At 43.9% G+C, this 12,995-nt stretch overlaps 1 protein-coding gene across 2 annotated transcripts in view; it reads left to right on the top strand.

The window, feature by feature from the left end:
* The window catches only part of PHF12 (PHD finger protein 12), a 44,999-nt gene that overhangs the window by 25,821 nt on the left and 6,183 nt on the right, over positions 1-12,995 (top strand). The window contains exons 5-11 of one of the 2 annotated variants that reach the window (XM_037880226.2): positions 439-559; positions 1,728-1,860; positions 2,628-2,792; positions 4,168-4,329; positions 6,104-6,914; positions 9,852-9,980; positions 11,424-11,567. In XM_037880226.2, coding sequence (XP_037736154.1) covers positions 439-559; positions 1,728-1,860; positions 2,628-2,792; positions 4,168-4,329; positions 6,104-6,914; positions 9,852-9,980; positions 11,424-11,567 — 1,665 coding nt within the window. The remainder of the gene's footprint in view (positions 1-438; positions 560-1,727; positions 1,861-2,627; positions 2,793-4,167; positions 4,330-6,103; positions 6,915-9,851; positions 9,981-11,423; positions 11,568-12,995) is intronic. The other variant, XM_037880228.2, reaches the window with a different exon arrangement.

Raw genomic sequence — 12,995 nt, 5'->3', positions numbered from 1 at the left:
AGGATTTTACCAGCCAGAGGAAGTCTCCTTGTATTTTGTTAGGATTGTTAATTGCCGAACTTTTATTCACTGCCATTGTATTCTTGGAATAGACTTTCAGACTAAATAAGTAACAAGTTGATAATTTGGAAACTCAGTTTAGCCTAGATATTGTCTCTGACTAAATCTAGATGGCTGCTTGCTTTTTTGGCTCATGTCTACAAATAACAGGCTTGCCTTCATTTTATTTTTGTATTCCTCATCTCCCCTTCTTTTAAATTGATACCAGATTTAAGTCAGGGCTGTGGTGCCCTAAGTAGCTTTGCTAGCCTCTTCCTAGATAAGTGTGTTTGTTTGTGCTAGAGATGGATGTGTATATCCGTTTGCTCCAGTTACAGTGATCAGAATAGGATCTCTGTTACACACAAGTAATGCAAAACCTTTTAATTTACTTTTCAGGGACTAGTAAGAGGAGGAGGAAGGAGGAAACCACGGGAAAGAATGTCAAGAAAGCACAACATGAGTTAGACCATAATGGTCTGGTTCCCTTGCCGGTGAAAGTCTGCTTCACATGCAACAGGTACCCAAGTCTCTCACTTCTGGGAGTTTCACTTGGTGTGGATGAAATTCTATTGTTTGTGAAAAGTTTGGCATCCTCTGCTTAAATACCAGTTTTGATCTTAAAAGGCATTGAATGAGTAAAAATTGTGTAGTAGTGAGTGTAATTTATGGTGCATGTAGAGGGTGTTAGGAGAAAATAACGCTCAGAAACAAAAGGCAGAAAATTGCTGACAAAGATGCATGCCACCAGATTATGCAAGGGACACTCAGAAATGGTTAATCACAGAACCACAGAGCTAAATATTTACGCAATCTTGGGTTGCTGGAATAGTGATCCATATCCATGAATGTACGTCCCAGCCCAAAAAGTCAGTTTAAGTGATAGTCTAAATCATATTATTGTGGAAACCGAATCACAGTACAGCTATGCTCAGTGTCTTCTTTCACTCTGTGAGCTGTGGGAAGTGAGGAGGAGCTTCAGGTAAGCTTTAAAAAAAGAAACCTACGATGAAGCTGATGGCTTCATTAAATGAATTGTGTGTGGCTGGGAAGAACAAGCGTATTTGAAAGAGACCCCCTCTCATGTCCAGTTTGTTTTGATGGCCTCTTCCGTCTCTCTGAAGTAAAAGTTCTCGGTGCAACATAATATACCTCTCTGAGGAGTGGAGTAGTTGGGAATAATTTAACTCCCTGGAGGTCGCTCTTAGGGTCCATGAGTTTCCTTGGTAATGGGCCTACTGGCCAAAGCAGTAGTGAATGAGAGCAGCTTGTTCAGAACTGTTTATACAGCTTCTATGGAGTGCCTGGGGAACAAAGGACACTGCTCCAGTCCTTCCCAAAGGATTTTACAATCCAAGGCCCCCATCCTGCATTTGGATTTGCATGGGCAGATCTTTGTGCCCATTTGACTTCAGTCCAGTAGGACTCCACACAGATCAAATTACCCCATTGTTGCCTAATTTTAGACAATAGCAACAAATAATTCAGGGGAAAGGGAGGATGAGAGCTACAGTAACTTTATTAGGTTACATAAATTGTGTGGCTGGGGCCACTTCGGTCTCTTTCTAATTATTGGCTACAAGTGATCCCTCCCCTCCCACTTGTAGCATAGGAAGGTGGTGAGCAACATTAATTTTGGTTTTCTAGGAAATAATAAAAATAGCAGCTGTTTCCCTGTTTCTTTGCAGGAGTTGCAGAGTGGCACCTCTTATTCAGTGTGATTACTGCCCCCTCCTGTTCCACATGGATTGTCTTGAGCCCCCTCTTACTGCCATGCCCCTGGGCAGATGGATGTGTCCAAATCATATTGAACACGTGGTGGTAAGTTTATAATAGTAAATGGATGTTAAAAGGACATGGTCAGATTCAATTTTATTAATGGACTAATTTTAAAAAAACTTTGAAAAGAGTTTATTGCTTCTCCATTAGTATTTCTAAGGATGTTTTCAACAAGCAATAAACTGACTATACACAATGTAAACAAACTGAAGAAGTAGAATGTTGATTTTGCTAATTTTCTTTGTTATAGTAATTGGTGTTTATGACTCTGAGAAGCTTGATTTTTAGATAAAAATGTGATCAAGTTGGCAACCTCTGGACAGAAGAAAAGCAGTAGATGAAATGCTTATATAGAGAAGTTATTTCTCCATAGATCTCAGCTTCTTCATTCCAAAGTTCTAGAACTATCCCCCCCAAAACCCCTACCCTTTCCTGAATAAGGAGTTCCTGTGTGAATCAGCCCTCTGTTCCCTCTGCCTCAAGTTGGTGGGGACTATTTTATAGTCAAATATTCATATCCACTGATGGCTGGTATCTAAATACTTGTCTCAGGAGACCCACTGTTGGTGAGATTAGACATGCAGACATTAATTTATTGGGCCACTGAAATATTTTCTTTCGATTTTTAGAGTTGTTCCCTCTAGCAGAAACAATTTTATATTTTTTTATTCATAAACATAGAGCACTAACACTGAGCTGATGGTACTGGTGGTACAGTACCAACTGACTGTGAAAGAGGCAGATATTTTTTGGAACAGGTATAGGGATCTGTCATCCTAACTGCGCCAGTATTCTGTCTGCTCTTCCAGCTGAACCAGAAGAACATGACCCTGAGCAATCGGTGCCGAGTTTTTGATCGGTTCCAAGACACCATATCTCAGCATGTTGTCAAGGTGGATTTCCTGAACCGAATCCACAAGAAACACCCTCCCAACCGCAGAGTTCTTCAGTCAGTGAGGAGAAGAGGTTTGAAGGTAAGTGAAAACAGGAAACATTCTGGAGAACCTTGCTTACATGTTTTAGCATAATAAAAAGGCAAGTAACAGGCATACCCTAGTGTGATGGATTATCAAGGCTTTCTCTAGTCTTTGGTGTGTCCCAAGCAGGGCTAGGAAGAAGTGACGACAGCACCTGATCTCAAACTTGGGAGTGGAGCACGGCTGCTTTCTGGGAGCTACATTTAGCTATCCAGCCTCCCAATTAAGTAGCATTACACAGTTTTGCCACTTGGTGGCAACTACACATCTTTCAAATGCAACTTTAAGAAATGCTCTTGCCTTTCCCGTGAGTTGCCCTCATGCTTCAAAATTGGAAGGTTTTTAAGTTGCTAAGAGCTCCCCATATTACTGATTTGTATATGAGACGGAAGCAAGCATACACCATACAGCCCATCCTGTTTTTATATGCTCTAGAATGTGCAAATATTTTTCGGCAATCACAACAGGTCAGCTAGCTTAACACCGTACTGTGCAAGAGTCACTGCGGCAATTTAAAGTTAGTCAGGTTTATAAATTAAACTCCTTTTGAGTAGTAAATTTAAATACATTCTTGGAACAAGTTGGGAAGATAGAACAAAATGTGAGGGAATCTTTACTAGAACCTCCAGGCTAAGACTAGATACTTATTTGTCTGTGGGGGATGGATAAAGGTTTAATGGAATCAAAGTTGCCAGGGCAGAGGGTATCCTACTAAATGTGTGGCTCAGAGCCCCAGAGTTGAACACGTTGCTTTTTGTCATCTACTAATTTAGAGAAACTGAAAAGTTCTTTAACCTACCAAGCATGGGGTGCAGGCTTCGGTTTTCTCCTGCAATGTTGGAGGTGGCTAACTTCTAAAAGAGAGCAGAGAGTTGGAGGACCTGCTTCTGTAGCAGGTGCTGCAGTCGGAAGAACTAGCACTGCTTCACGTGTTCTAATTTGTCAGCGAAATACTTCACCCAATCTAAATGAGGCAGAATAACTCCATATAATGGGCATTTGATGCTAAATAAATGCATTTTCCCCGCTCTTTTTATTTTGTTTGAATGGATGCATTCATGCTACAACCAGTTCACTAAGGGCTAAAGTTCAGACCTGGTATAAGCAGGTGAAATTCCATTGACTTCAGCAGAGTTGTGTCAACTTAAACCAAGTCTGCATATAGCCCTGAAACTTTCCTATTTTCTGGTGTCCCCCTTTCGTATTCCACTCTGCCACAGTGCTGACGGGTGTTGGCACAATCTCTGGTTTCTTTGGCCTGGAAACCATCGGCTAGTAGTAAATTTGGACAATACTTGTTAAGAATGACTGTAGTTTAATGGCACGCACCTGTAATTATTCTAATGTCTCATCTTCCGTCCTGACAATTCAGGTTCCTGATGCGATAAAATCTCAATACCGGTTTCCACCCCCCTTACTTGCACCTGCAGCAATTCGGGATGGTGAGCTCATCTGTAATGGGGTCCCTGAGGAATCCTCACAGAAGCACCTTTTGAACTCTGAGCACTTAGCCAGCCAGTCAGAACAACAAGAGGTAAACGATGGCAAACGTTTTGAATCTATCGCTTCTCTGTGGTGCAAGGACCTCTTTGCTGTGCATTTCAGTTAGATATGATCAAAGTATCTTTTTGAGTAGCAAGTCTAGAATATATGTGCAGTGGTGACTGTTCCTGCTCTCTCCTCCCGTGACCTATTGCAGCTCTCGTTGAACGCTTCCTCTTGTCTGCTCCTCAGACAGCTGTGAGGGGATCCAGCTGCTGGATTGTGTGTTAAGCCTCAAGTCTGAATGGAGCCCATGCAGTGTTCTTATCTCAGCACCTCTAGGCACACTTCTAGGGTACAGTCTGTCCCCACCACCACCACCAGGTTGCTTTGTTCTGCTGCTGGCACCTTTCCACTCTCCAAATCCCAGTTCCCTACCGACAAGCTGGGGGAAGTGATGTCCCCCAGCTCCAGCCTCCTTAGTATAGCTATTGGACGGTCAGAGTACCAGTGTCAAAGTCCGTTGTCCATAGACTGGTGTCTATATCCTTCATCTCCTGTCAGCTGATGGTGGATACCCTATATCATGCAATGCTCCGTGTCTGTGTATCAGCCAGCATTCCTAAGTTGTGCAGACATGTTCCCCTCATCGTCACACCTCCCACGCACAGAGAGAAGGCTGTTTTTGACTGGGTCTGGGGAAGAGTGATGAGGGTATAATGCTTGGTGTGATTTGAGTGTTTACATTTTCGTTATGTGGCAGAGGGAAATTGCGTTCTCCATTTGGTTGTGTAAGGCTGGTGGAGATAACTAACTTGTATGTTAACATTAATGTTGCTGGGTGGCTTTTGTAAGACTAATGTGAGGACACTCGGAAGCTTTGTATGGGCATATTTTTAATGTCAAATCTGAATGTTATACCTCCTATGAGTTCTCTTGCTGGGTTGCAGTATTGTAAGCCACAAATCCCTTCGCAAATAGTGGTTGACTCTCTAAGCCACTCTGTCATCTGTTACAAGATTGTGACAAGATGAGCTGGTCCCACAGTGTGAGTGGTGTAAACTTCAGTGGAAGGCAATTGCTGCCTCTGTGTATGAGTCTAATGTAGGGACTCCATTCTGTTCTGGAAGCGAAGGATGCATGGTGATGTGCCTTTGGCCAATACCCATCCTTGTTCAGAAAGTGCCTCCGAAGCTGGTAATGTCTGCACGCTGCCTTCGGAAGCCTTGAGGGAATTCAGAGTGCAAATTTTCTCCTCCCCCAGTCTTCGTTGTTTAAACAGGTTCTCTGCCCTGTCCCTAAAAAAGGCTTCTGTACAGGAAGCCAAAGTACTTCTGCAGTCTGTTCCAGCTTTCTCTACAGGTCATTTGGCTGGATGCACTCTAAGATTGAGAGAAACCCATTTTATAGAAAGGCCAGTACTGTGTTAAAGTGGAATCTGTTTGAATCTTGTAGCAAGATGGAGGTAGAATTTTGGGCATAAGGCAGACTCTCCCTGTAACTAGCTTGGATTTGGGCAAAATGTTTGTCTTGAGTATCAACGTGATTGATGTATATTCTGGAATAGATGTAAATCCTATGTGGCAGAGGTATAGTGCTCTTAACCACGTGATACTGCATTTGTATCAGAACAGCTACCATGGTTCCATAATATACCTATATTTAGTTGTCTTGCTATGGTGGTGAACTGCCTTTCCAGGAGCGGGCAGAGTGATGCCGGGTAAATTGACCTGCTGATTTGGGTGGTTGAAGCGGGCGTGCTGCATGAGTGACCAACCTGTAGTTGTAGCCTGTGAAGCTTACCGATGTTTTCTTTCTTTTTTCAGTGGCTCTGTAGTGTTGTTGCACTCCAGTGCAGCATTTTGAGACATTTATCTGCTAAGCAGATGCCTTCGCTTTGGGACTCTGAACAGACAGAGAAGGCTGATATTAAGCCTGTTATTGTGGCAGACGGCTCAATCACCAACCCTTACCAGGCAGCTGACAAGGCACTCACGCCTTCCCTTTATTCCGTGTCGTGCACCTCAGGGATTACCACCCAGAATTCCTTGAGCTCTTCTCAATCCCAGCAGGCTTTATCACAGGAAGATGTCAATTGCAGCTCTTGTATGGATAAGTCAAAGAAAGTATCTTGTGGGACTTCTAATGGGCCAACAGCCTCTGATGTTAAAGTAAATGGTCCTCATTTGTATGGTGTTTCCTCTGAACCTTCGGCACACTTGACTGAGTCTCAGAGGCTAATTGGCCCAGGTAATACAATACCTGGGCTGTCTCATCGGCAAACATGGGCAAGGCCCCTCACACCCCCAGCAGCTTGTGGACTTCTGAATCACACAGTTGGAACTGTCGTGAAGACGGAGAACATAGCAGGACCCGTTTCTTGTGCACAAAGGGGTTCTGCGCCAGTCACAAGTATGCCTGCTTCCATACCAAGCTCTTGTGCCAGCCTAGAGACCACCAGCACTTTGCAAAGAAAGAATGTCCAGACACAGATAGGCCCCCCACTGACAGCAGAACTGCGATCTATTGGTTCCCCTTTGACTGCCACTAGGGCTCTTACTCCTCCACAGGCAACGGGAGATGGGATCTCTGCCATCGGATCCACACACAGATTCTGTTCACCAGCACCACCTTCAGGTGAGCATCTGATGGGGAGGTCTGGGCCTTCCAGCTGGGAAGTGAGTGTTTAAAAATCTTTCTTTCAGAGCATGAAGTTTAGTAAGTGCAAGGAAGCAAGGCTTCCCGCAGACATGGCACAATGGAGAACAAGTTAGGGTTAGCATTGCAAACAGGTCCTGAAGCAGAAATTGGGCCCTGTGCTGCGTGTTGCCAGTTGAATGTATCTCTGAAGAGGGGGAGCACTGTGCTGCTTTCTGAAACAGCTGATCCATCAGAGGTTCGGAAGGAACTGGGAATTCTGGAAACGCACTGTAATTTAAACTCTTCAGTTGCTGTGTTCTTGTCACAGTTCCTATTTTGACAACTGTAACAGTAAATTTCCTTTAAGAAGGTGGCTGGAGTTTCCAAATGGATTACTTCAAATGTCTGCTTTAATGCTCTGTTAGAAGCAGGCACTCAAGGCTGTGAAGATCATAATGTGTGACCCCTTTCATTTGTTTGCAAAGGCTGTATACAAAAAAAAAAACCCTAAATCCCGAGTGTTAGTCAGGAAATGCCACAGTTAAGATTTCATGTACAACCTCAGCTCCACCCTGGTTCCTATGAATTACAGTAGTCTTCTGTCTGCTTTTTGCACAACCTTCGATGTGTTTTAGCATCTTGTAACTTTGTCCTTCTGGATGTATACCCAAATATGAAAGTTATTCATAGGACAATTCTGTTTAACACTGGGTTTCCTGTATATGCTCTACTTATCAAATATAAAGTTTACAACAGTAATAGTGAAAGTTGGCTGGCATAATACATGCTGTTCAGTGAGCTTTGTGGTTAACAGCCTCCACCCCGAATTGCACCAGTAATGTCTGTGCTGCTAATTGAAAAAGAAATCTACAATACTATGGACACTGACAAATGTACTAAAATGTATTCCTTAGGAGCAGATAACATAAAAACTTAAGTCCGAGATATGCAGACCCATTATGGCAATGCAAATAGTGAATCTTCTTTTTGAATGGTAGAGCTGTTCAGAAAATTGTAATTTTTTTATAACTAAGGAATGGGATATTTTCTTTCTTGTACAGAGGAACAACTTAATCAGTTTTTCTCAAGCTTCAAAACAAGTAAACCAACACCTTCACACTCATTTAAGCCCAGCAAATCAGTGTACAACATAAAGATTCAAAAAGCCATTGCAACTGAAATGAGGCCATTAAGGACATGTAACACTCACGATGCAAATTGTAGAGGTGGCAGTGTTCCCAGTACAGTTCTATGGGGCGGGGTGGGTTCAGAGTCCAAGTTTAAGGCCAGGAGGACCACCAGATCATCAAGTTTGACCTCAGTGTCACAAGCCACCCAGCACCTGAACGCGAAACTCAACAACCAAAATGAGACCCAAGTGTTACAGCCCCCAGGCAGAGAATAGGAGGGGTCGAGGTGCACCAGTGGCCGAGCCCTCTGTAATGGCAGGGAAGTGATTGAGATACCCACATAAGTTTGGTTTGTTAAAGTAAATTTTTTTTTTTTTTTCCAGCTAATGAGCATCCAAACAGTTAGTACACACAGTGGGGAGAGCGAGCGCTTAGCTGACTTGAGTATTATCTTAAAAATCCCTGGTATGAGTGACAGATTTTCCTCTGAAGTAGCATTAATGTAGAATCTATGCCCATGGCTGCTGACCATCTTAACCGCACTTGTGCACAAAGGAGAAAGCAAACATGCAGCTGCTGGCTTGGCTGTTGCTTCAGCTGGAAGCACAGGGATGGGGAGGAGGGAAATTTTACCAGGTGGAAAAGGGACCATATTGATATGGAGAAACATTATGTTCAAGCTTCTAAGAGTTCGGCAAAGCATGGATAATCCTGAAAATTCTTCTTAAAGGGATGATGATGTCAGGTCAGTTTGGGCCCAAACTTTAGATTTTATAAAATGCAAACCAAAGCCCCACTCAGCTACCAAGAGAGCATCTGTAAAATTAAAAAAATCCTATGATAACAAATGTTAGTGGAATGTAGGTTTCCTCTCCAGTATTTTTTATTCAACTCATGCTGCATCATGCTAGAGAACAAATGAATGAGCCTAAACTAAAGAGAAACTGACATTGGAAGTGAAAAATAAATTAGATTTTAATTCTTGGTTCTAGTAATGGAAGGTTATGGGAATCTAGGTAAGGAAAAATTAATGTCCCTTTTAAACTCAGTTAGTATTTCTCATCTAATTCTAAATAGATTATCAGGGAGAGGCAGGAGATTTGGATATCTGAGGCATGAGGGTGTGATTTCCTTCACTGCTATGTAGTTCTGAAGCAGACATTTTACAAATGTCACAATATTTTAAGCAGTAGGATTGCAGTTTGTGAATGAGCTAAAGTCACGTGTGTGCGTATTGCTTCTTTGTTACATTCTCACCACCCAGGAAGGAGCTTTCAGACTTCCACAGTACATATGGCACTCGTGTTGGCAGTAGCAGATCTCTAAAACAAGTTACAGAAACATTCATCTTGTTTCTGGTTAACAAAACATTTCTTACCCAAAATTCTGCAAATGTATAAAACCCAACACACAAAAACTGCTCACAAGATTTCTCCCCTCTGGGTCCAGTGAGATTTGGGTTTCAAGCTGTTCCCCAAACACCTTACAGCTCTGCTCCACAGGTCATACTTCCAGGATAATGTGAATTCCGTCAGCAGATGGTAGAGGTCCAGGAGCCCGTGGAACGGAACTCAGTTAAGCCGGCTAGAACTGCTTTGGGAAAAGGTGTGGTGCTATTTAGAGCTCCTTTCAGGAGGTGTGTTGGGTCATGAGAGGAGTTACTCCTCTTTTCAAAGCATGGCTACTAGCAAAATTAGCCAAAAATTTTGTGCAGTTTGTAAATTAGAAGTAGAAGTTGAGGGCTCATTAGTAGCTCAGAAGTGACTGTGCATATTGACGTTGCTCTTCTCTCATGTCTCTCTAGATGGTAAGGTCAGTCCCACGACCGTATCCATAGGAAGCTCTTTAATTGTCCCCTCATCTTTCACTTTAAACTCTGCGGCTATGTTGGACCTCACCAGCTCTGTGAAAGCATTAATGGATGGCAATGGCGGTGAGTAGTCTTTGTTTCTTTTTCTGTCCAGAGTTGCTGTGTATACCGGCCGAGAGGGAAATGGTCCTTTCCTTAAAGCATTCACTCCCCTGCTAAAGGGGAGAGTGACTTTGGTAAAGGGGGCTTGGGGTGTGGACATGTGTTACCCTGGGTGAACAGGGGAGTGCCCCATCCCTGTCAAAATCGTGGGTCTCATTCACTTCCACACGTTGGTACTTGGACTGTTTCACCTCGTAAGCTTTGGGGGTGTCTGTCCAGAATGTTGGTGTCCAGACCCGTTACTCGGTGGAATTCATATGCTCAGACCCCCAGCTTGTCCATGTCATGATTTTAGCTGTGATCCAAGGACACTTCCCTCACCTTTTCTGAGGCCAGTTATTGCGTATTCTTTGTAGAGTCACCAGTCATTTGGGCTGCAATATTGTTATGGGTTTGCCTTCAGTTACATCTTTCTACAGCTACGTTTTCTGCCTTTGTCCCAGAGCCTGGTACGTCTTCCTCTCCTTTTCAGTGGGATAGCAGGAAACCTGGACTCTCATTAGGGTGACTTACTGAGGAACCAGAGGACTGCTGTACAGTTCTCAGCTTCATTATCAGTCTGTTGCTTGTGACCCTTCTCTGTAGCCTTTCTTGCACTGTTATTTTGACCCTCTTCCCTTTGGCAAACACCTGGCTGCTTGTCTTGGCCTCCTGTGTTTGCAGCGGGACTCTCACTAGCCACCATGGCTCTGCTGCTTTTACTCGCTCTTTTACCAGTGACATGGATGTTGAGACGGCTCTTGCAAGAGGTTAACTAACTTGTTCATGAGTACAATGCAGATCTTTGCAGGTCCTGATTAACTGTCGTCCTCGCTGCTCGTTATCAGCAACAGTGATCTGTTTTGAGATTTACTTTTTACCCAAATAGAGATTGGTATGAATTTCCCCTCTTTCTTAACAATTTTAAGTTGAACCTTCCATGAAAGACTGCGACCCTGAAAATGACAGTACCGCTCCTAAGGAGTTGTCGTTTATCTGTGGGATAGATCTAGTCAAGCTTCTTTCCAACCAGGGTGTAAATTTGAGTCTCACAAGAAGCACGCCCCATCCCTGCTGCCCAAAAGAGCCTGAAATACACATGGCCTTTCTGTGTCTCTGCCCACATGTAGAGTCTTCAGCTTTTTCCTAGCCCAAAAAACGCAAATGTCCCTTTCCTGTCTAGACTGCAGCTCTCCAAGATTACAAGTCTTGCTGTCCATACGTGCTGCTAGGGAGGAGAATGCACTTAGACAGTAATAGAGCACCCTGTACTTTCGACTTTTGAGGCTGCAGAGTTTTCCCTGACGAAGTTGCTGCTGACAGAAGCAAATGGCAAAATGTAGGAACAGAACAGTTAAGCCCTCAGCAGATCAAATGACGCCCTCTCTGTGAGTAACTTACTAATTGCTTTTTATTTATTAACAGAGATTGAGATAAATATGCTGGATGAGAAGCTAATCAAGTTTCTGGCCTTGCAGAGAATACAACAGCTCTTTCCTTCCAAAGTTCAATCCGTAGCGAGCAGTGTCAGTTCCCATCAGTCGTCTCCTTTGGCAAATCACATAGAAGGTAAGAGCAGCCCTAGAATAGTCTCTTTGCATTGAGCTGTGGTTTTTCTCAGCATATACCATGCCATCAGACTGTCATCCAGAGAGATTCTCTCTCTTCTGGTATTTGGGAGACACCCATTTCATCTCCTTCCTTCCTCTTGGCCCTCCTCTCTTCGATCAGAAACATTCCTCCACTTCCCCTTGTTGAGCTTTTGGCAAATGTGGTAGGAAAAGGAGCTTTCTCTCTCCCTGCTGCATCACAGCAACTCGCAACCATGGATGTTCTGTTTCCTGTAATTGTGGGGCTAAGCCAAGTTGTCCCAGTCTGATCTAGCAAGGAAGGGAAAGGCCCAGCTTCCTTCTCTGGCATATTTGCAAGAGGCTCAGGGATCTGGGAAGCAAATGAACAAGTGTGTCTGAAGTCCTGCTGCCTTCTTTTTGGAGATGGAGAAAACTGGTTTGTGGGCTTGAAAGAGAAACCGAGATGTGAGCTGGAAAAGCAGGGGCATAGAGTGAGGGTGTTACCTCTTAAAATCCATGGATTTCTTCAATCCACATTGGCAACTGCAGAGCTAAAATTGCAGATATGTTCCAACACTAAATAGTTGGAAACTGTTACCTCCTTCACTTATAAAATCTGCCAGGGCCTGAGGTCAGGGTTCTGCTTCCTTTGCTGTAGTCATTAGTATCACTAATCCTTAGAAGTGCGCCAGGTATGCAGCTTCCTATTCTGCTGTTAGGTTGTCATCAGCTGTTAGGAAGAAGTATAGATTCCCTGAACCGTATCCATTTACCTTCAGGAGTAAACAAAGGTTGTCCTTTGGGAGCTGTGTCCTGCTCTCAGTCGGTCTAGGCCTGCGGAGGGGTACAATAGGAATAGAGAGATGAGATCTGTGGTGGTGCACTGTTGGCTGTATCACAAACTTGACTTGTCCTGGGCTCAGCTCGCCTGGTCGCTTCAGGCCGTGGCCTTGCAGCACGGATTCTGAACGTCTGTCGGGAGCTGTCTCTTTCTTCTGACGCTCTTGGAGCTGGAGGCAGCTATGGAGCTGCACAGGGCCAGCTCTGGGATTAAGTGGTGTGGCCAGCAGACACGTGTAGAACTGAACCTTCGATCGTTGGCCCCGACTATCCTAGGGGAGATCACTGGCTGCGTTCCCTACCTGCTTTCTGTCTTTTTGACCCATCAGACTTCAGATGCTTCCCCCATGCTAATTTTGACTTTTATTTTGTGTGTTGATGGGACACGTGAGACACAACTTCTGAGACAAGCCCCGCTGGCTGATCTGTACTAAGCAGGCCCTAGTAACTGTCATCCAAAGCAGCCAAATGCAGAAGTGATGTGTTGGGAACAATGAAGCTTTTTGGCATGTTCCATGCTGAAGGTGCCACATAATCCCATGGAGAGTGTTCTTGACATCAGTGGTGAATTCCAGACACACAGATT

Source organism: Chelonia mydas, chromosome 17 (genome assembly GCF_015237465.2).
Source record: "Chelonia mydas isolate rCheMyd1 chromosome 17, rCheMyd1.pri.v2, whole genome shotgun sequence".
NCBI lineage: Eukaryota > Metazoa > Chordata > Testudines > Cheloniidae > Chelonia > Chelonia mydas.
Note: the sequence above shows the minus strand (reverse complement) of the source record. Positions and strands in the feature narration are given on the sequence as shown.